Here is a 19,830-nt window from a genome sequence, read left to right as displayed (position 1 = left end):
GTCTGCCCACTGACATCCAGGGGCGCTTTGGATCCCCTGGCACTGCAGTTCCAGAAGGTTCTCAGCCAAGATGTTGGTTCTGTGAATCAAAGCCAGAGCCTCTGCCCCAGTAAAAAGTGGTAAACCCTGCTGAGTCATCTTTCCAGACCCCAGAATCAATATGTTTCTCATGCACCTGTTCATAAGCAAAGACCAATATGTCCTTAGTATAAACGATGAGTCAGCTTTCAGGGTGGTTGCCAAAATTTTATACCCTAGGCCTTATCAGCCTGCTGGTATGTAACATTGAAATGCAGAGAACTTATAGGCAGGAAGAACATGAATAGGAGGTGGTCTTGTTGGTACACTCCTCTAATCTGTGCACTCATAATGCAGAGGACACTGGTCTCTTTGAGTTCAAGGATAACCTGTTCTCAATTTATTTGGTGAATGGGAAAAGGCAAGAAACTGTTTGCCACAGCAGAAGTGTGCAGGTGCAAGGATAATTTTTAGAAGTTGTTTCTATCCTCTCACCATTTCAATCTCAGGGTTCAATTGGAAGTGTCAGTCATGCTGGCAAGTGCCTTTATGACATTAGCCATTTGGTGGCCTTAATATATATGCTTTGAATGTAAATATATCAGCATTAATACACACTCACACACACCCCACAAAATACAAAAGAAATTGATACAATACACTAGCACACCAATGCCAGCAGATCACTCTGCATGCAGGCATAATGACCCGGGATCCATCCCAGAAAACACAATTACCAGCAAACTGCTTGACGACGAACCATGTGTTGAAAATACTCGGTTAAAGATCATTAGACATGGTTGCCATTTTACTTCCAGCAATGAAACTCAGATCCACCTATCACTTGCCAGAACTCAGGCGACCTCAAAGAAACTGAGCAAAAGAGAGTGAAACACTTTTCTCCTGTTCTGTTTTGAATTTTGGTATTCATAATTAAAAGGAACCCAGCACAGCCTCTTTTGTGTCAGAAGATGGCTTCATTTTAAAATGAAGCAAATAACGGTTTTGGGTCTCACACACACTTCACATACAGACCAAACAAAAGAATTGATTTCCTTAACTGAGAAGGTTCATCCTCTACCTTATCTTTGCAGAAGAGCGAGGAACACATTGGCTGTGCAATAAGGTCCTCCAGCGTCAAGACCATCTTGGGGGACCTGGAACTGTCTCCGCTAGATGAGGTAATAACTGATAGCTGCAAAGAAAAAGAAATATATTTACTTTAATTCCCACTAATTTGACATGTAATATATTTGTTTGTGTAAGGAACGATGTCTCTGTGTTCCTATGTCTGCAGTATTTCAAATAGTGTCAGAGAAGAGGTAGCCAGCCTGGCCCATTTCTTCACCTCCTTCACATCCTCCCTTCTGGGAGCCCACAATCTAATCACCCTGTAAGGCACTAGTTCTCAACCTTCCTAAGGGTGTGGCCATCTGATGACCTATCCCATGTTGTGGTGAACCTGCACAGGAAATTTTTTCCCTTGCTATTTGATAACTGTCATTTTTCACGTCTTATGAATTATCATGTCTATATCTATGTTTTGAGAATGTGTTAGGTGAACCCCCTGAAAGACAGTCTTAGGTTTTCCAAATGGGTCACTAACCACCTGTTGAGAACCACTATTTTCATGGGTATGTGATAGTAAATTAGACTATGGGGACAAAAATCAGAAAGGGAGCTCTTTGAATCAGAAAAGAAACCACACACAAATAAAGAGAGTAAACGTTAGAGAATCATGCAGTAGATAATGTCAACAGGAACCTACCAAACACTCTTGTATGACTTCAGTGGATTTATTTTAGGGGTGGAAATGTTTTGAATGCATTCTTTCTGTGCACTCTGTTTGTGGTCTGCCCACTGACATCCAGGGGCCCTTTGGATCCCCTGGCACTGCAGTTCCAGAAGGTTCTCAGCCAAGATGTTGGGTCTGTGAATCAAAGCCAGAGCCTCTGCCCCAGCAAAAAGTGGTAAACCCTGCTGATTCATCTTTCCAGACCCCAGAATCAATATGTTTCTCATGCACCTGTTCATAAGCAAAGACCAATATGTCCTTAGTATAAACGATGAGTCAGCTTTCAGGGTGGTTGCCAAAATTTTATACCCTAGGCCTCATCAGCCTGCTGGTATGAAACATTGAAATGCAGAGAACTTATAGGCAGGAAGAACATGAATAGGAGGTGGTCTTGTTGGTACACTCCTCTAATCTGTGCACTCATAATGCAGAGGACACTGGTCTCTTTGAGTTCAAGGATAACCCGTTCTCAATTTATTTGGTGAATGGGAAAAGGCAAGAAACTGTTTGCCACAGCAGAAGTGTGCAGGTGCAAGGATAATTTTTAGGAGTTGTTTCTATCCTCTCACAATTTCAATCTCAGGGTTCAATTGGAAGTGTCAGTCATGCTGGCAAGTGCCTTTATGACATTAGCCATTTGGTGGCCTTAATATATATGCTTTGAATGTAAATATATCAGCATTAATACACACTCACACACACTCCACAAAATAAAAAAGAAATTGATACAATACACTAGCACACCAATGCCAGCAGATCACTCTGCATGCAGGCATAATGACCCGGGATCCATCCCAGAAAACACAATTACCAGCAAACTGCTTGACTACGAACCATGTGTTGAAAATACTCGGTTAAAGATCATTAGACATGGTTGCCATTTTACTTCCAGCAATGAAACTCAGATCCACCTATCACATGCCAGAACTCAGGCGACCTCAAAGAAACTGAGCAAAAGAGAGTGAAACACTTTTCTCCTGTTCTGTTTTGAATTTTGGTATTAATAATTTAAAGGAACCCAGCACAGCCTCTTTTGTGTCAGAAGACGGCTTCATTTGAAAACGAAGCAAATAACGGTTTTGGGTCTCACACACACTTCACATACAGACCAAACAAAAGAATTGATTTCCTTAACTGAGAAGGTTCATCCTCTACCTTTCCTTTGTAGAAGAGCGAGGAACACATTGGCTGTGCAATAAGGTCCTCCAGCGTCAAGACCATCTTGGGGGACCTGGAACTGTCTCCGCTAGATGAGGTAATAACTGATAGCTGCAAAGAAAAAGAAATATATTTACCTTTAATTCCCACTAATTTGACATGTAATATATTTTTTTGTGTAAGGAACGATGTCTCTGTGTTCCTATGTCTGCAGTATTTCAAATAGTGTCAGAGAAGAAGAAGCCAGCCTGGCCCAATTCTTCACCTCCTTCATATCCTCCCTTCTGGGAGCCCACAATCTAATCACCCTGTAAGGCACTAGTTCTCAACCTTCCTAAGGGTGTGGCCATCTGATGACCTATCCCATGTTGTGGTGAACCTGCACAGGAAATTTTATCCCTTGCTATTTGATAACTGTCATTTTTCACGTCTTATGAATTATCATGTCCATATCTATGTTTTCAGAAGGTGTTAGGTGAACCCCGTGAAAGACAGTCTTAGGTTTTCCAAATGGGTCACTAACCACCTGTTGAGAACCACTATTTTCATGGGTATGTGATAGTAAATTAGACTATGGAGACAAAAATCAGAAAGGGAGCTCTTTGAATCAGAAAAGAAACCACACACAAATAAAGAGAGTAAACGTTAGAGAATCATGCAGTAGATAATGTCAACAGGAACCTACCAAACACTCTTGTATGACTTCAGTGGATTTATTTTAGGGGTGGAAATGTTTTGAATGCATTCTTTCTGTGCACTCTGTTTGTGGCCTGCCCACTGACATCCAGGGGCGCTTTGGATCCCGGGGCACTGCAGTTCCAGAAGGTTCTCAGCCAAGATGTTGGTTCTGTGAATCAAAGCCAGAGCCTCTGCCCCAGCAAAAAGTGGTAAACCCTGCTGAGTCATCTTTCCAGACCCCAGAATCAATATGTTTCTCATGCACCTGTTAATAAGCAAAGACCAATATGTCCTTAGTATAAACGATGAGTCAGCTTTCAGGGTGGTTGCCAAAATTTTATACCCTAGGCCTCATCAGCCTGCTGGTATGAAACATTGAAATGCAGAGAACTTATAGGCAGGACGAACATGAATAGGAGGTGGTCTTGTTGGTACACTCCTCTAATCTGTGCACTCATAATGCAGAGGACACTGGTCTCTTTGAGTTCAAGGATTACCCGTTCTCAATTTATTTGGTGAATGGGAAAAGGCAAGAAACTGTTTGCCACAGCAGAAGTGTGCAGGTGCAATGATAATTTTTAGGAGTTGTTTCTATCCTCTCACCATTTCAATCTCAGGGTTCAATTGGAAGTGTCAGTCATGCTGGCAAGTGCCTTTATACCATTAGCCATTTGGTAGCCTTAATATATATGCTTTGAATGTAAATATATCAGCATTAATACACACTCACACACACTCCACAAAATACAAAAGAAATGGATACAATACACTAGCAAACCAATGCCAGCAGATCACTCTGCATGCAGTCATAATGACCCGGGATCCATCCCAGAAAACACAATTACCAGCAAACTGCTTGACTACAAACAATGTGTTGAAAATACTCGGTTAAAGATCATTAGACATGGTTCCCATTTTATTTCCAGCAATGAAACTCAGATCCACCTATCACATGCCAGAACTCAGGCGACCTCAAAGAAACTGAGCAAAAGAGAGTGAAACACTTTTCTCCTGTTCTGTTTTGAATTTTGGTATTCATAATTTAAAGGAACCCAGCACAGCCTCTTTTGTGTCAGAAGACGGCTTCATTTGAAAACGAAGCAAATAACGGTTTTGGGTCTCACACACACTTCACATACAGACCAAACAAAAGAATTGATTTCCTTAACTGAGAAGGATCATCCTCTACCTTTCCTTTGCAGAAGAGCGAGGAACATATTGGCTGTGCAATAAGGTCCTCCAGCGTCAAGACCATCTTGGGGGACCTGGAACTGTCTCCGCTAGATGAGGTAATAACTGATAGCTGCAAAGAAAAATTAATATATTTACCTTTAAGTCCCACTAATTTGACATGTAATATATTTGTTTGTGTAAGGACGATGACTCTGTGTTCCTATGTCTGCAGTATTTCAAATAGTGTCAGAGAAGAGGAAGCCAGCCTGGCCCATTTCTTCACCTCCTTCATATCCTCTCTTCTGGGAGCCCACAATCTAATCACCCTGTAAGGCACTAGTTCTCAACCTTCCTAAGGGTGTGGCCATCTGATGACCTATCCCATGTTGTGGTGAACCTGCACAGGAAATTTTTTCCCTTGCTATTTGATAACTGTCATTTTTCACGTCTTATGAATTATCATGTCTATATCTATGTTTTCAGATGGTGTTAGGTGAACCCCGTGAAAGACAGTCTTAGGTTTTCCAAATGGGTCACTAACCACCTGTTGAGAACCACTATTTTCATGGGTACGTGATAGTAAATTAGACTATGGAGACAAAAATCAGAAAGGGAGCTCTTTGAATCAGAAAAGAAACCACACACAAATAAAGAGAGTAAACGTTAGAGAATCATGCAGTAGATAATGTCAACAGGAACCTACCAAACACTCTTGTATGACTTCAGTGGATTTATTTTAGGGGTGGAAATGTTTTGAATGCATTCTTTCTGTGCACTCTGTTTGTGGTCTGCCCACTGACATTCAGGGTCGCTTTTGATCCCCTGGCACTGCAGTTCCAGAAGGTTCTCAGCCAAGATGTTGGTTCTGTGAATCAAAGCCAGAGCCTCTGCCCCAGCAAAAAGTGGTAAACCCTGCTGAGTCATCTTTCCAGACCCCAGAATCAATATGTTTCTCATGCACCTGTTCATAAGCAAAGACCAATATGTCCTTAGTATAAACGATGAGTCAGCTTTCAGGGTGGTTGCCAAAATTTTATACCCTAGGCCTCATCAGCCTGCTGGTATGAAACATTGAAATGCAGAGAACTTATAGGCAGGACGAACATGAATAGGAGGTGGTCTTGTTGGTACACTCCTCTAATCTGTGCACTCATAATGCAGAGGACACTGGTCTCTTTGAGTTCAAGGATAACTCGTTCTCAATTTATTTGGTGAATGGGAAAAGGCAAGAAACTGTTTGCCACAGCAGAAGTGTGCAGGTGCAAGGATAATTTTTAGGAGTTGTTTCTATCCTCTCACCATTTCAATCTCAGGGTTCAATTGGAAGTGTCAGTCATGCTGAAAGTGCCTTTATGACATTAGCCATTTGGTGGCCTTAATATATATGCTTTGAATGTAAATATATCAGCATTAATACACACTCACACACACTCCACAAAATACAAAAGAAATTGATACAATACACTAGCACACCAATGCCAGCAGATCACTCTGCATGCAGGCATAATGACCCGGGATCCATCCCAGAAAACACAATTACCAGCAAACTGCTTGACTACGAACCATGTGTTGAAAATACTCGGTTAAAGATCATTAGACATGGTTGCCATTTTACTTCCAGCAATGAAACTCAGATCCACCTATCACATGCCAGAACTCAGGCGACCTCAAAGAAACTGAGCAAAAGAGAGTGAAACACTTTTCTCCTGTTCTGTTTTGAATTTTGGTATTCATAATTTAAAGGAACCCAGCACAGCCTCTTTTGTGTCAGAAGACGGCTTCATTTGAAAACGAAGCAAATAACGGTTTTGGGTCTCACACACACTTCACATACAGACCAAACAAAAAAATTGATTTCCTTAACTGAGAAGGATCATCCTCTACCTTTCCTTTGCAGAAGAGCGAGGAACACATTGGCTGTGCAATAAGGTCCTCCAGCGTCAAGACCATCTTGGGGGACCTGGAACTGTCTCCGCTAGATGAGGTAATAACTGATAGCTGCAAAGAAAAAGAAATATATCTACCTTTAAGTCCCACTAATTTGACATGTAATATATTTGTTTGTGTAAGGAACGATGTCTCTGTGTTCCTATGTCTGCAGTATTTCAAATAGTGTCAGAGAAGAGGAAGCCAGCCTGGCCCATTTCTTCACCTCCTTCATATCCTCCCTCTGGGAGCCCACAATCTAATCACCCTGTAAGGCACTAGTTCTCAACCTTCCTAAGGGTGTGGACATCTGATGACCTATCCCATGTTGTGGTCAACCTGCACAGGAAATTTTTTCCCTTGCTATTTGATAACTGTCATTTTTCACGTCTTATAAATTATCATGTCTATATCTATGTTTTCAGAAGGTGTTATGTGAACCCCGTGAAAGACAGTCTTAGGTTTTCCAAATGGGTCACTAACCACCTGTTGAGAACCACTATTTTCATGGGTACGTGATAGTAAATTAGACTATGGAGACAAAAATCAGAAAGGGAGCTCTTTGAATCAGAAAAGAAACCACACACAAATAAAGAGAGTAAACGTTAGAGAATCATGCAGTAGATAATGTCAACAGGAACCTACCAAACACTCTTGTATGACTACAGTGCATTTATTTTAGGGGTGGAAATGTTTTGAATGCATTCTTTCTGTGCACTCTGTTTGTGGTCTGCCCACTGACATCCAGGGGCGCTTTGGATCCCCTGGCACTGCAGTTCCAGAAGGTTCTCAGCCAAGATGTTGGTTCTGTGAATCAAAGCCAGAGCCTCTGCCCCAGCAAAAAGTGGTAAACCCTGCTGAGTCATCTTCCAGACCCCAGAATCAATATGTTTCTCATGCACCTGTTCATAAGCAAAGACCAATATGTCCTTAGTATAAACGATGAGTCAGCTTTCAGGGTGGTTGCCAAAATTTTATACCCTAGGCCTCATCAGCCTGCTGGTATGAAACATTGAAATGCAGAGAACTTATAGGCAGGAAGAACATGAATAGGAGGTGGTCTTGTTGGTACACTCCTCTAATCTGTGCACTCATAATGCAGAGGACACTGGTCTCTTTGAGTTCAAGGATAACCCGTTCTCAATTTATTTGGTGAATGGGAAAAGGCAAGAAACTGTTTGCCACAGCAGAAGTGTGCAAGTGCAAGGATAATTTTTAGGAGTTGTTTCTATCCTCTCACCATTTCAATCTCAGGGTTCAATTGGAAGTGTCAGTCATGCTGGCAAGTGCCTTTATGACATTAGCCATTTGGTGGCCTTAATATATATGCTTTGAATGTAAATATATCAGCATTAATACACACTCACACACACTCCACAAAATACAAAAGAAATTGATACAATACACTAGCACACCAATGCCAGCAGATCACTCTGCATGCAGTCATAATGACCCGGGATCCATCCCAGAAAACACAATTACCAGCAAACTGCTTGACTACGAACCATGTGTTGAAAATACTCGGTTAAAGATCATTAGACATGGTTCCCATTTTACTTCCAGCAATGAAACTCAGATCCACCTATCACATGCCAGAACTCAGGCGACCTCAAAGAAACTGAGCAAAAGAGAGTGAAACACTTTTCTCCTGTTCTGTTTTGAATTTTGGTATTCATAATTTAAAGGAATCCAGCACAGCCTCTTTTGTGTCAGAAGACGGCTTCATTTGAAAACGAAGCAAATAACGGTTTTGGGTCTCACACACACTTCACATACAGACCAAACAAAAGAATTGATTTCCTTAACTGAGAAGGTTCATCCTCTACCTTTCCTTTGCAGAAGAGCGAGGAACACATTGGCTGTGCAATAAGGTCCTCCAGCGTCAAGACCATCTTGGGGGACCTGGAACTGTCTCCCCTAGATGAGGTAATAACTGATAGCTGCAAAGAAAAAGAAATATATTTACCTTTAAGTCCCACTAATTTGACATGTAATATATTTGTTTGTGTAAGGAACGATGTCTCTGTGTTCCTATGTCTGCAGTATTTCAAATAGTGTCAGAGAAGAGGAAGCCAGCCTGGCCCATTTCTTCACCTCCTTCATATCCTCCCTCTGGGAGCCCACAATCTAATCACCCTGTAAGGCACTAGTTCTCAACCTTCCTAAGGGTGTGGACATCTGATGACCTATCTCATGTTTTGGTGAACCTGCACAGGAAATTTTTTCCCTTCCTATTTGATAACTGTCATTTTTCACGTCTTATGAATTATCATGTCCATATCAATGTTTTCAGAAGGTGTTAGGTGAACCCCGTGAAAGACAGTCTTAGGTTTTCCAAATGGGTCACTAACCACCTGTTGAGAACCACTATTTTCATGGGTATGTGATAGTAAATTAGACTATGGAGACAAAAATCAGAAAGGGAGCTCTTTGAATCAGAAAAGAAACCACACACAAATAAAGAGAGTAAACGTTAGAGAATCTTGCAGTAGATAATGTCAACAGGAACCTACCAAACACCCTTGTATGACTTCAGTGGATTTATTTTAGGGGTGGAAATGTTTTGAATGCATTCTTTCTGTGCACTCTGTTTGTGGTCTGCCCACTGACATCCAGGGGCGCCTTGGATCCCCTGGCACTGCAGTTCCAGAAGGTACTCAGCCAAGATGTTGGTTCTGTGAATCAAAGCCAGAGCCTCTGCCCCAGCAAAAAGTGGTAAACCCTGCTGAGTCATCTTTCCAGACCCCAGAATCAATATGTTTCTCATGCACCTGTTCATAAGCAAAGACCAATATGTCCTTAGTATAAACGATGAGTCAGCTTTCAGGGTGGTTGCCAAAATTTTATACCCTAGGCCTCATCAGCCTGCTGGTATGAAACATTGAAATGCAGAGAACTTATAGGCAGGAAGAACATGAATAGGAGGTGGTCTTGTTGGTACACTCCTCTAATCTGTGCACTCATAATGCAGAGGACACTGGTCTCTTTGAGTTCAAGGATAACCTGTTCTCAATTTATTTGGTGAATGGGAAAAGGCAAGAAACTGTTTGCCACAGCAGAAGTGTGCAGGTGCAAGGATAATTTTTAGGAGTTGTTTCTATCCTCTCACCATTTCAATCTCAGGGTTCAATTGGAAGTGTCAGTCATGCTGGCAAGTGCCTTTATGACATTAGCCATTTGGTGGCCTTAATATATATGCTTTGAATGTAAATATATCAGCATTAATACACACTCACACACACTCCACAAAATACAAAAGAAATTGATACAATACACTAGCACACCAATGCCAGCAGATCACTCTGCATGCAGGCATAATGACCCGGGATCCATCCCAGAAAACACAATTACCAGCAAACTGCTTGACTACGAACCATGTGTTGAAAATACTCGGTTAAAGATCCTTAGACATGGTTCCCATTTTACTTCCAGCAATAAAACTCAGATCCACCTATCACATGCCAGAACTCAGGCGACCTCAAAGAAACTGAGCAAAAGAGAGTGAAACACTTTTCTTTTGTTCTGTTTTGAATTTTGGTATTCATAATTTAAAGGAACCCAGCACAGCCTCTTTTGTGTCAGAAGACGGCTTCATTTGAAAACGAAGCAAATAACGGTTTTTGGTCTCACACACACTTCACATACAGACCAAACAAAAGAATTGATTTCCTTAACTGAGAAGGTTCATCCTCTACCTTTCCTTTGCAGAAGAGCGAGGAACATATTGGCTGTGCAATAATGTCCTCCAGCGTCGAGACCATCTTGGGGGAACCGGAAATGTCTCTGCTAGATGAGGTATTAACTGATAGCTGCAAAGAAAAAGAAATATATTTACCTTTAATTCCCACTAATTTGACATGTAATATATTTTTTTGTGTAAGGAACGATGTCTCTGTGTTCCTATGTCTGCAGTATTTCACATAGTGTCAGAGAAGAGGAAGCCAGCCTGGCCCATTTCTTCACCTCCTTCATATCCTCCCTTCTGGGAGCCCACAATCTAATCACCCTGTAAGGCACTAGTTCTCAACCTCCCTAAGGGTGTGGCCATCTGATGACCTATCTCATGTTGTGGTGAACCTGCACAGGAAATTTTTTCCCTTGCTATATGATAACTGTCATTTTTCACGTCTTATGAATTATCATGTCTATATCTATGTTTTCAGAAGGTGTTAGGTGAACCCCGTGAAAGACAGTCTTAGGTTTTCCAAATGGGTCACTAACCACCTGTTGAGAACCACTATTTTCATGGGTACGTGATAGTAAATTAGACTATGGAGACAAAAATCAGAAAGGGAGCTCTTTGAATCAGAAAAGAAACCACACACAAATAAAGAGAGTAAACGTTAGAGAATCATGCAGTAGATAATGTCAACAGGAACCTACCAAACACTCTTGTATGACTTCAGTGGATTTATTTTAGGGGTGGAAATGTTTTGAATGCATTCTTTCTGTGCACTCTGTTTGTGGTCTGCCCACTGACCTCCAGGGGTGCTTTGGATCCCCTGGCACTGCAGTTCCAGAAGGTTCTCAGCCAAGATTTTGGTTCTGTGAATCAAAGCCAGAGCCTCTGGTCCAGCAAAAAGTGGTAAACCCTGCTGAGTCATCTTTCCAGACCCCAGAATCAATATGTTTCTTATGCACCTGTTCATAAGCAAAGACCAATATGTCCTTAGTATAAACAATGAGACTGCTAAGTTAGGCATGTCACTGACATGTCAAGAATGACAAAGACCTGGAGTCATTATTTGTTGTGGAATAAAATTCAGTGAGGTTTTCCATCTGCCAAGCATCATCAAATACATTTTCAAAACTCATATTTCATAAATGTACCTTATTAAATAATCTGGTCTTCTTTGTATGCTGTCTAAGCCAACATTATAGAATTACTTCATCTGTTTTTGCCATATTACTCTGGGTAACACCCGTTCAGTGACTCCAATGTATCCTTCAGGCTTTGTTCATGTCACTCATACTGTAATTAGATGTTAGTTCTATTAGTTTCTATTGCCATGCCCAAGGCAACTTCTAGAAGGAAGGGTTTGTTTGGAGTGGGGCTTATGGTTCCAATTGGATGCATACAGTTCCATCACCATCATAATTCAAGCAGGCAGGCATGGCGCTGAAGCAGCAGCTGAGAGCTACACTGACTCACACAAGAAACAGAGAGCTGTCTGAATATAGCTCAAGTCTTCTGAAACCTCAAGGTGAACCAATAATGACACAACTCCTCTGAAAAGGCCACACCTCCTAATCCTCCCCCAGATAGTTCCACCAACTGGTGGCCAAGCATTCAAATATATGAGCCCATGGGGGCTGTTCTCACTCAAGTCTCCAGAGAGGTGCTGGGGCAGGCCATTATAGCTATCCTCCATGTATGACAATAGTCATAGTTAAGGAGTAAGAACTTGGAAGGCATCTCCCAGAATCCTAACTTGCAGCTCCACAGCTCCCCTCTGCTCATGCATTTCAAAATCACCCTCACTGTTCTACTGTCCAAGGAACCTAATGGCAATTGTGAAAGGTTGTGGGGAAAGCATTAATGCAGTGCAGAGGAGAGAGGTTCCTTTTGTTCCAAAAGCTCCTCATTGTCACATTTTCTTAATCTGGCCAGAATGCAAAATCCCAGTCATACAGACAGGAAAGGACACATTTTGTCCTTTTCCTTTTACAACTTCCCATTATACAGAGAATGACAGTGTCAGGTAGTAAAGAAAAGAAGGAAAGAAGGCATAAAGCTGAGCAGGTCCCCTTTTAAATTTCTCAAAACTCTGGGCCTTTTACTCAAACAGAAAGGAAGCAGAAAGTACTGAATATCAATGGCTGTTGTGATAAAATTAGACTGAGAAAAGAGACATTTGGGGGCTATAAATCAAGACCCTGACATAACAGATAAGTCTTAAAATGAATAAAATCAGTGAAAATGTTAATGAAAACTAACGTCTCACATTTTCCTTAAAGGTTGAAAAGAAGGCACCTTGTGATCCCCATATTACCGTTCGGCACAATTTGGTCCATTTACCACCTACATGGGATGGAGAAGGAGTTGACCCGGTTGATAATAAAAAAGGTGCGCATTCAGCCCAGGACACTGTTCTGGATCCCACAATTATTTAGGTATTTGCACTGGGCATGCAAGGGGGAGACCATATACTGACCCTGAGCCTGCTCTTGGTCACCACACTAATGACACCATGGACCCTTTTCAAACACTGACCCAGTTCTTGAAGCGTGTCTTAGAGCAGAACACAAGTGTAGTAGATTCACTACTGATCGGGAATCTTCTCTTGTTCATGTGCCATGTGACACTCCAGAACCTACACAGGGTAGCAACAAAATTTTTGGTTCTGTAAATACAGCTGACCACACCAGCTATACAATGAACACCTCTATTAAATCTATTCCTCCTCTGGCAGAAGACATGCTGCTACTCCTTATAACTCCAGCAATGTGGTTCCTGGTTTCGATTATGATGATGATAAGATACATAAGCAATATAATATTCCGCAGACGAAGTAATTTGAGAGATTACAGGAACCAAAACATTGGATAAGGTGAGACCACAGAAATGGTTTAACATAGATGAAGATTTTTGTAGTAGAAATCTAATTTTTTGGGCACTAGTATGTAAGATTAATAAATTTCATGCTTTATATAGAACTTTTGGGCATTTCCTAGCACCAGAAAAAATTTGATTCTTTTTTTCCCAATAATATTAAAAATATATCACATAAAAATAACAGTTTAGTCCAACGAAAGTGCCCACGTAAAGCTGGTAGGTTCACAGTTGTCTCCTATTCTGGAACAAGGGAATTTCTTTCACTCCTAATGTGAACCTTGTGTTTTTCTGAATGGCTAAGCAGAGATATATAACTGTTAAATATTAGTTTCTATTTTTCTGTGTGCATACATTGTGACTTATGAGTATAGCATCTTCTTAGAAACAAATATTTCAGAAGAAGCAACATCTGAGAATAGAACCAACAAAATGAGGCTCCACATTCTCACACCTTTTCAAACACAATGATACTAATGTCACTCCATAAGATTCTACTGATGATGCCACTGCTACTCCTGATCCTGAGATGTATGTCACCAGTGATGTTCTTGGTGATGCAACTGATAGTTCTTTCTTTTCTTTTTAGTTGCTACCGAAGCTGATAATTCTCTGAAAGAACACAACAAATGACAATCTGTCAGGAAGATTTTATCAAAAATAGACATGGTTAACTATTTTCTGGCAGAAGACATAGTATATATTGAATTCTGTATATGTTTGAAATATTTTCCCATTAAAATGCATTATGCAAATATTTTAAGCTGTTTCTTGGTATTGTACAAACTGATCACCTGACCACTCAGTGATATGTTTAAGGGGAAGGATTTATATTATAGATACCAGAGTTTGAACAGATAGAGTGATCTGGAATGTTCAAAGCAGAAGGAGATGTTGGCTGAACATAGTCAGCCAACTGGACCTGGCTAATGATAGAAGCAGAAACAGCCAGAGAGGCAGAGAGAGAGAGAGAATGAGACAGAGGAGGAGACAGAGAGAGGGAGAGGAACATGGAGACAGGAGGAGAGAGAGACACAAAGAGAGAGATTTATAAAGAGACTGAGAAGGTGTGAGAAGGGATGCTTCTGAACTAGAGGGAGTTTAGGGTAGGGGAGGAGGGGAGAGGACCTAGGACACTAGCATAGACTTTGAAATGCATAACAAGTACTTGTGACCCTGAAGCAGCATGGAGGCTAGCATGGGCCTCATTATGGTAATATGCACCACAGGCAGCCATTTTCTCTACTGCCAGTCATAAGGGAAATGACACCTTTGGGTAGAGATTCACAAGTTTTTGAGGAATGTTGACTTCTATCTACCTTCCAGAAATCCTCCTCAAGTCCAGGTTGAGCCCATTTCCGGATATCTGAGCCTGCCCTTGGAGTTTTGGGAATTGCAGTTTTCTTTGGACATAACAGGCATCAATGAATTTTAGTGGATTTTGCAAGTCACAAATCAGCCTTGTTGAGGTTTACATACTCAAACTGCTCAAACACAAGTAAACACCACCAAAATGCCATATTGTCCTTAACATCCATAGAGTTCAAGTGTGGTTGCTTACCTGCATTTCCTTTTCCTTTAATTTGATGCTACAAGCTGCAAAAATCTACAAAGGAGGATTTCAGCTGATGATGACAAAGCTAATACCTGGAAGAAGCCAAGGGCCTTCGAGAGGCTCAAGGAGCCATGGTAATATTTGGCTTTTGATTATCAGCCTTTTCCTGCTATGAGTTTCTTGTGTGCTATTGTAGCTTTTCCATCATTTATTGCACACCATTTCCCCTCTCCTAAAGGAATATTTAGATAACCTCATGCACTGACAGCTATGCACAGCCAGAACCCCAGTTTAAGCCTGTCTGTAATTATCATCACTGGCAACATCTGGCCAGGTCCATCCACAGATGGAGGAAAGTACCTTATCAGAGATACCTCTGTACTCTCTAAGAACAGACTTAAGCATCCAGACTACCCATATGTGAAGGCCTGGCAGATGTGCCAATTAAGCTTAACTTCCTCCTTTCCCAAAACTTACTTCTAATTCCAGATCTCCCTTTAACTATCACCAGAGGAATCACAGGTTGCCTAGCAACCAAGCATACTTTCCCCCGCCCTGCAGAAAAAAAATTAAACAGCAGATAGCTTGGACAGATAGGAGCTACAGGAAAAAAGAAGACAGTTTTATTTTGTCCCATTGACCTAGCAGCTTATAGATTCTTTATATTTTCTACCAATCATGTTTAAGATTATAATTGAGCACATTAAATCCCTCTTCTTAGACATTACCTGAATTAAGCCCTTAGTTAATTCATTTCCCCATTAGTCACTTTCTTTTTGGGTTGCAAATGATTATTAACAATTACTGCCCCTCTATGTGATTCTTATCACCCCTCCATTTGACCCTGGAAGCCTGGCTTTGTAGTGCCAAAAGATTACTGCCTGTAAGTGTATATATACTGGGACTCCCAGGGCACAGGAAGACCAAGGAGAAGATATGGAAGAATAAAAGACTGGACTAAGAGCTCTGTGTGCTACGATTCTGTTTTCAAAAATAACCCTTGCCATTCATAGTTCTCTCTCCTGAGCCCCTGGGGTATATAATATTAAGGCTGGTCCCTCTAATGTTATACAAGAAATTTTATGACATCCCATCCCCAGCACACATTAACTGCACAAAATCCCTCACTGAGGGGTGGGGCTTATGAGTTCCTCACTGTGTATGAAGGTGTCCTGGACACACTTTTACAGTAATCATCTACAACCTCTGCCTCTGTCTTCCAAAGTAGTCCCTGAGCCTTGGAGGGAGTGATTCAGACATCCTGTTGAGGTCTGAGCAATTCATAGTTATGCATTCTCTAAAGTTTGGCCAGGTGTGAGTCTGCGCATTCACCACAGCCCATTGCATAAATAAATGTCTCTGATGAGGGATGATAGTTGTCCTAATGGACAGGTACAAGCCTGAATATTTAGAAGGCAGCTTGATGCCATGTAGTTTTGACAAAACAATGGAGCCTATTGTGTGGAATCAACACATCAGCCATTAACTCAGAGTCACAATACTGTATCAGGGCTGCATTAAGGAAAGAAATAAAAGCACTTCTACTTGGAGTCCTTCAACCAAGAGCAAGTCCAGGTTTGGATTTTCTACTTCATGCTCCCTATCTTCTCCCATCTGTCTGGTGCATGACTCTGAGTCTGTGCCTGTGTGAAGAAATCTGTCTGTTGCTCTCTCTGTTTATTTTTTTTAATCTGAGTCTGTGCCTGCCCTATGTCTGTGTCCATCTGTCCCTGTGGCTGTCCCTGTGTGTGAATGTGAGTGCCCCTTTTGTTGTGCTCTCTTTTATTGACTTCCCAGGAAGAATCACATTGGGAAGGAGTGGGATACTTTACAGAAATCATGGAGTCTTACAAGGGATTAAGCCAATAACTTCAACTGACAGCAACTCACCCAGACAACAAACAGTATTTTAAACTCCAATGTTTACCCAGCAATGCTGCTGTGTTCAATAGTTTGGGTGGATATTCATTGAAGAAGAGTGTTTTCAACCTCTATGTTTGCTATATCCCGCAAATGACACACATGAATTGTTCTGGATTGGGCCATAGAAGAGAACATAATAGGATTGCAGTTAAGTATTAGTTTAGGTTGTAAAAGTTGATTATGTGGGAAGTCCAAGGAAAGTAAAGGTGATTGTTACATCGTTCTCTTAAAAGTGGGTTTAGCAATCAGTTTGTGTACACAGTAGGGCTCACAGTCAGTGGGAGGTGTGGGGAAAGAAGCATCTGGTTTACTGCTATTCTGGAGTCCCCAGGCATCTGTTTCTTGAGGGAGCAGAGAAGGCAAGTTGCAAGGAAAAAATAGATTATTAACACCTGCACTGTGACTGCCAGAAAAAATCTTGGTTGTACTGACAAAGTAGAATGCACAAGGCAGAAGAACAGATACACCCTTCAATTGGACATCTTGGGAAACTGGAGGGTGGAGAGTCCCCACTGCTGAACAGATCATGTATCCTGCATAGGTGGCTGCTTGAGCCTGAAGAGATGGTACCAGCTTTGTTGTCCTAGGAGCCTGGCAATCAAAGGGATGCTGAGGATCACAGTGTAGGATTTTGTCCACCTGGTCTCAAGAGACTTAAGTGCTAGGAGTTTGAGGAGTACTTGGTTCCCCCAGGGTGCATGGGGCAGGCTCAGGGGCAGTTAGATCTATTGGTTTGGGGGCAAGGAGATAGCTACCAGCATGTGAATGGGAAGGGACCTTAGAAGGACAAGGTAAGGGAGGTACCCAGCCAGTGAAGGAGTTTGGGCTGGAAGGTCGGTGATTGGGGAGGATGGATCTTCCATAAAAGGAGCTCAGAAGGGCTTAGACCTGTAGGAGAGCATGGGGTGGCTCAGAGGAAGGTAAAGGCAATGAGGAGATGCCCTTGTCAAAGCCAAGATAACCTGAGTTCATTGGAGAGCTTGGTGAGGGGTTATTTGGTGAATCCATGGGCCCCCTCCACATTTCATGAGGATTGTGGATAATAGGGGATGCGGATGTTCCAGGAAATGTTGAGAGCTTACAACATGAGCTCCATGACCCTGGAAGAGAAGGCTGGCCTATTGTCCATTTGTATGGTCTTGGCACGCCAATTCAAGGGATGATGTGTTCCAGGAGTACTTGAGCTACCACATCTGCTGTTTCCCTCGATGTGAAGAAAGCTTCTATCCATCCTGTGAAGGTCTCAACGAGAGTTAGGAGATAATGGCGTTTGGCTGAAATCAATCTGCCAGTTGTCACTTCATTGGTGTCCTCAAAGTTGCTGTAGACAATGATGTGTCTGGAAGACCCCTGCAGGTTGGCCGTGCCAAAAGTCTGGCAGGAGGAATGAACCTGTAAAATACAAGCTTAAAGATGGGTGGGGTCAAAGAGGGGCTCTAAGAAATGGAACAGTGTTTTGGGCCTACATATAAAGTCTGGTGAATGTCTGAAATGATGGACAATGCCAGCTCCTGAGGGAGGATGAGGCAGTTATTAAAGTAAAACCATCCATCCTTTGTCTGCATGACCCCAATTTTCAGGAGTTTGCCATTCTCCTCTGGTTGATAACAGGGCTGGTAGGAGAGTACCAAAAACAAAATATATTCTGTTGATCCAGAGGTGCTGGAGGCCTGTCGGTGGGCTAATGAGTTTGCCTTGGCATTGACTAAGGCCACTGGGTCCTTAGAGGACTGGTTTCCCCTGCAGTGAATTATGGCTACTTCTCCAGTTAGCTTGGCAATAAGGGGACCATTAACTATGGGAGTGCCCTTGGTAGTGAGGAAGTCACTTTCCCTCCAAAGGACAGATGGGCATGGGCTATTAAAAAGGCATATTTAGAGTCAGTATATATGTTAGCCCATTGACCATTGGTGGGTCACTTCAAATGTTTTAGTGGAAGTGATCACTGCATATGCTGACTGGTGGTTTCTTGATCGGTCTATAAGAGAGCTTCCCTCAACAAAGATGGTAAGTTGGGTGTTTGCAAGGGGTTGGTGTAAGAGACCAGGCCAGGATAAACATAAGACCTCTACAGCCTCTGAGCAGGAGTGAGAGGAAGTACCAAAGGAAGAAGCAACAGAAAGGAGGCTTGCAGCGTTTAGGGCAAGGATGAAGGTCAATATAACTGGGGGGGGGGTCTAGAAACAGTAAGTGAAAGATTTGGACCTGTGATTGTCCAAAGAGAATGAGAGAGGGGTGCCTCATAATGTCTGAGAGGCAGTGGGGGGAGTATACCAGGATTGACTGGAACAGGGTACAAGGTGTGGAAAATGATACATTTCAGAAAATGTGTCAAAACCTGGTCAATTTCAAGTTTTACAGAAGACGGGAATGTAGCCTGAAGTTTTCCTGTATTCTGCCCAGTCTTGCATCCACTAGGTCCTAAGTAAACACACAGAGGCTTATATTAATTAGAAACCAAATGGCCTATGGCTCAGGCTTCTTGCTAGCTAACTCTTACAACTTAACTCAACCCATTCTAATTGAGCTGTTTGCCATGTGTCATTGTGGCATTACCTGTCTTCTGTTACATCTTGCTACCCTGGCATCATTTATCCTATATTTGTGAGTGTAAAGTTTCATATCTAATTTTCCTTTTATCCTAAACAAGGAAAACTGATATTATAACTATCTAGTCTTTAAAAACTCCCTCAAAGACCTCAGAAGAATATAATATTATCTGAGTAAATGGGAAGAATATTGTAAGCAAGTTCCAAAATTCTAGAAATAACAGAGACATCTGGCTGTCTGGACAGTCACCCAAAGTTCCTCTGTATCATTGGGGAATGTATCTTCAGCCCACAGGCCTAAGAGTCTCTGGCATATTTTTCAGTGAAGCAGGAAATTTCAAGGACTTGTCTGCCTAATTGCAAAGTTCATCAGTCACTTTCCTGTGTTCTGCAGAATGTCTCACAGTTTCTTCTGCAAAGCATGGTCCTGGAGGATCATCCCTCCTTGTTTTGGCAAAGTTCAGTGGTCACTTTCCTATGGGTCCTGCATGTGCAGTTTATA

At 41.9% G+C, this 19,830-nt stretch overlaps 1 protein-coding gene across 16 annotated transcripts in view; it reads left to right on the top strand.

Annotated features, from left to right (window-relative positions):
• Nucleotides 1-14,058, top strand: part of LOC143270149 (uncharacterized) — a 73,219-nt gene extending 59,161 nt beyond the window's left edge. For 10 of the 16 annotated variants that reach the window (XM_076559021.1, XM_076559024.1, XM_076559023.1 and 7 more), the window contains 9 exons: nt 1,113-1,199; nt 2,982-3,068; nt 4,852-4,938; nt 6,720-6,806; nt 8,588-8,674; nt 10,457-10,543; nt 12,707-12,815; nt 13,162-13,299; nt 13,891-14,058. In XM_076559021.1, the coding sequence (XP_076415136.1) occupies nt 1,113-1,199; nt 2,982-3,068; nt 4,852-4,938; nt 6,720-6,806; nt 8,588-8,674; nt 10,457-10,543; nt 12,707-12,815; nt 13,162-13,298 (768 nt within the window). In that variant the 3' untranslated portion in view covers nt 13,299; nt 13,891-14,058. The remainder of the gene's footprint in view (nt 1-1,112; nt 1,200-2,981; nt 3,069-4,851; nt 4,939-6,719; nt 6,807-8,587; nt 8,675-10,456; nt 10,544-12,706; nt 12,816-13,161; nt 13,300-13,890) is intronic. The other 6 variants (XM_076559020.1, XM_076559015.1, XM_076559010.1 and 3 more) reach the window with 5 other exon arrangements.
• Nucleotides 14,059-19,830: the final 5,772 nt, after the last annotated feature.

Source organism: Peromyscus maniculatus, chromosome 22 (assembly GCF_049852395.1).
Source record: "Peromyscus maniculatus bairdii isolate BWxNUB_F1_BW_parent chromosome 22, HU_Pman_BW_mat_3.1, whole genome shotgun sequence".
NCBI classification, from domain to species: Eukaryota; Metazoa; Chordata; class Mammalia; order Rodentia; family Cricetidae; genus Peromyscus; species Peromyscus maniculatus.
The sequence above is the reverse complement of the archived record's forward strand: the minus strand, read 5'-3'. Positions and strand labels throughout refer to the sequence as shown.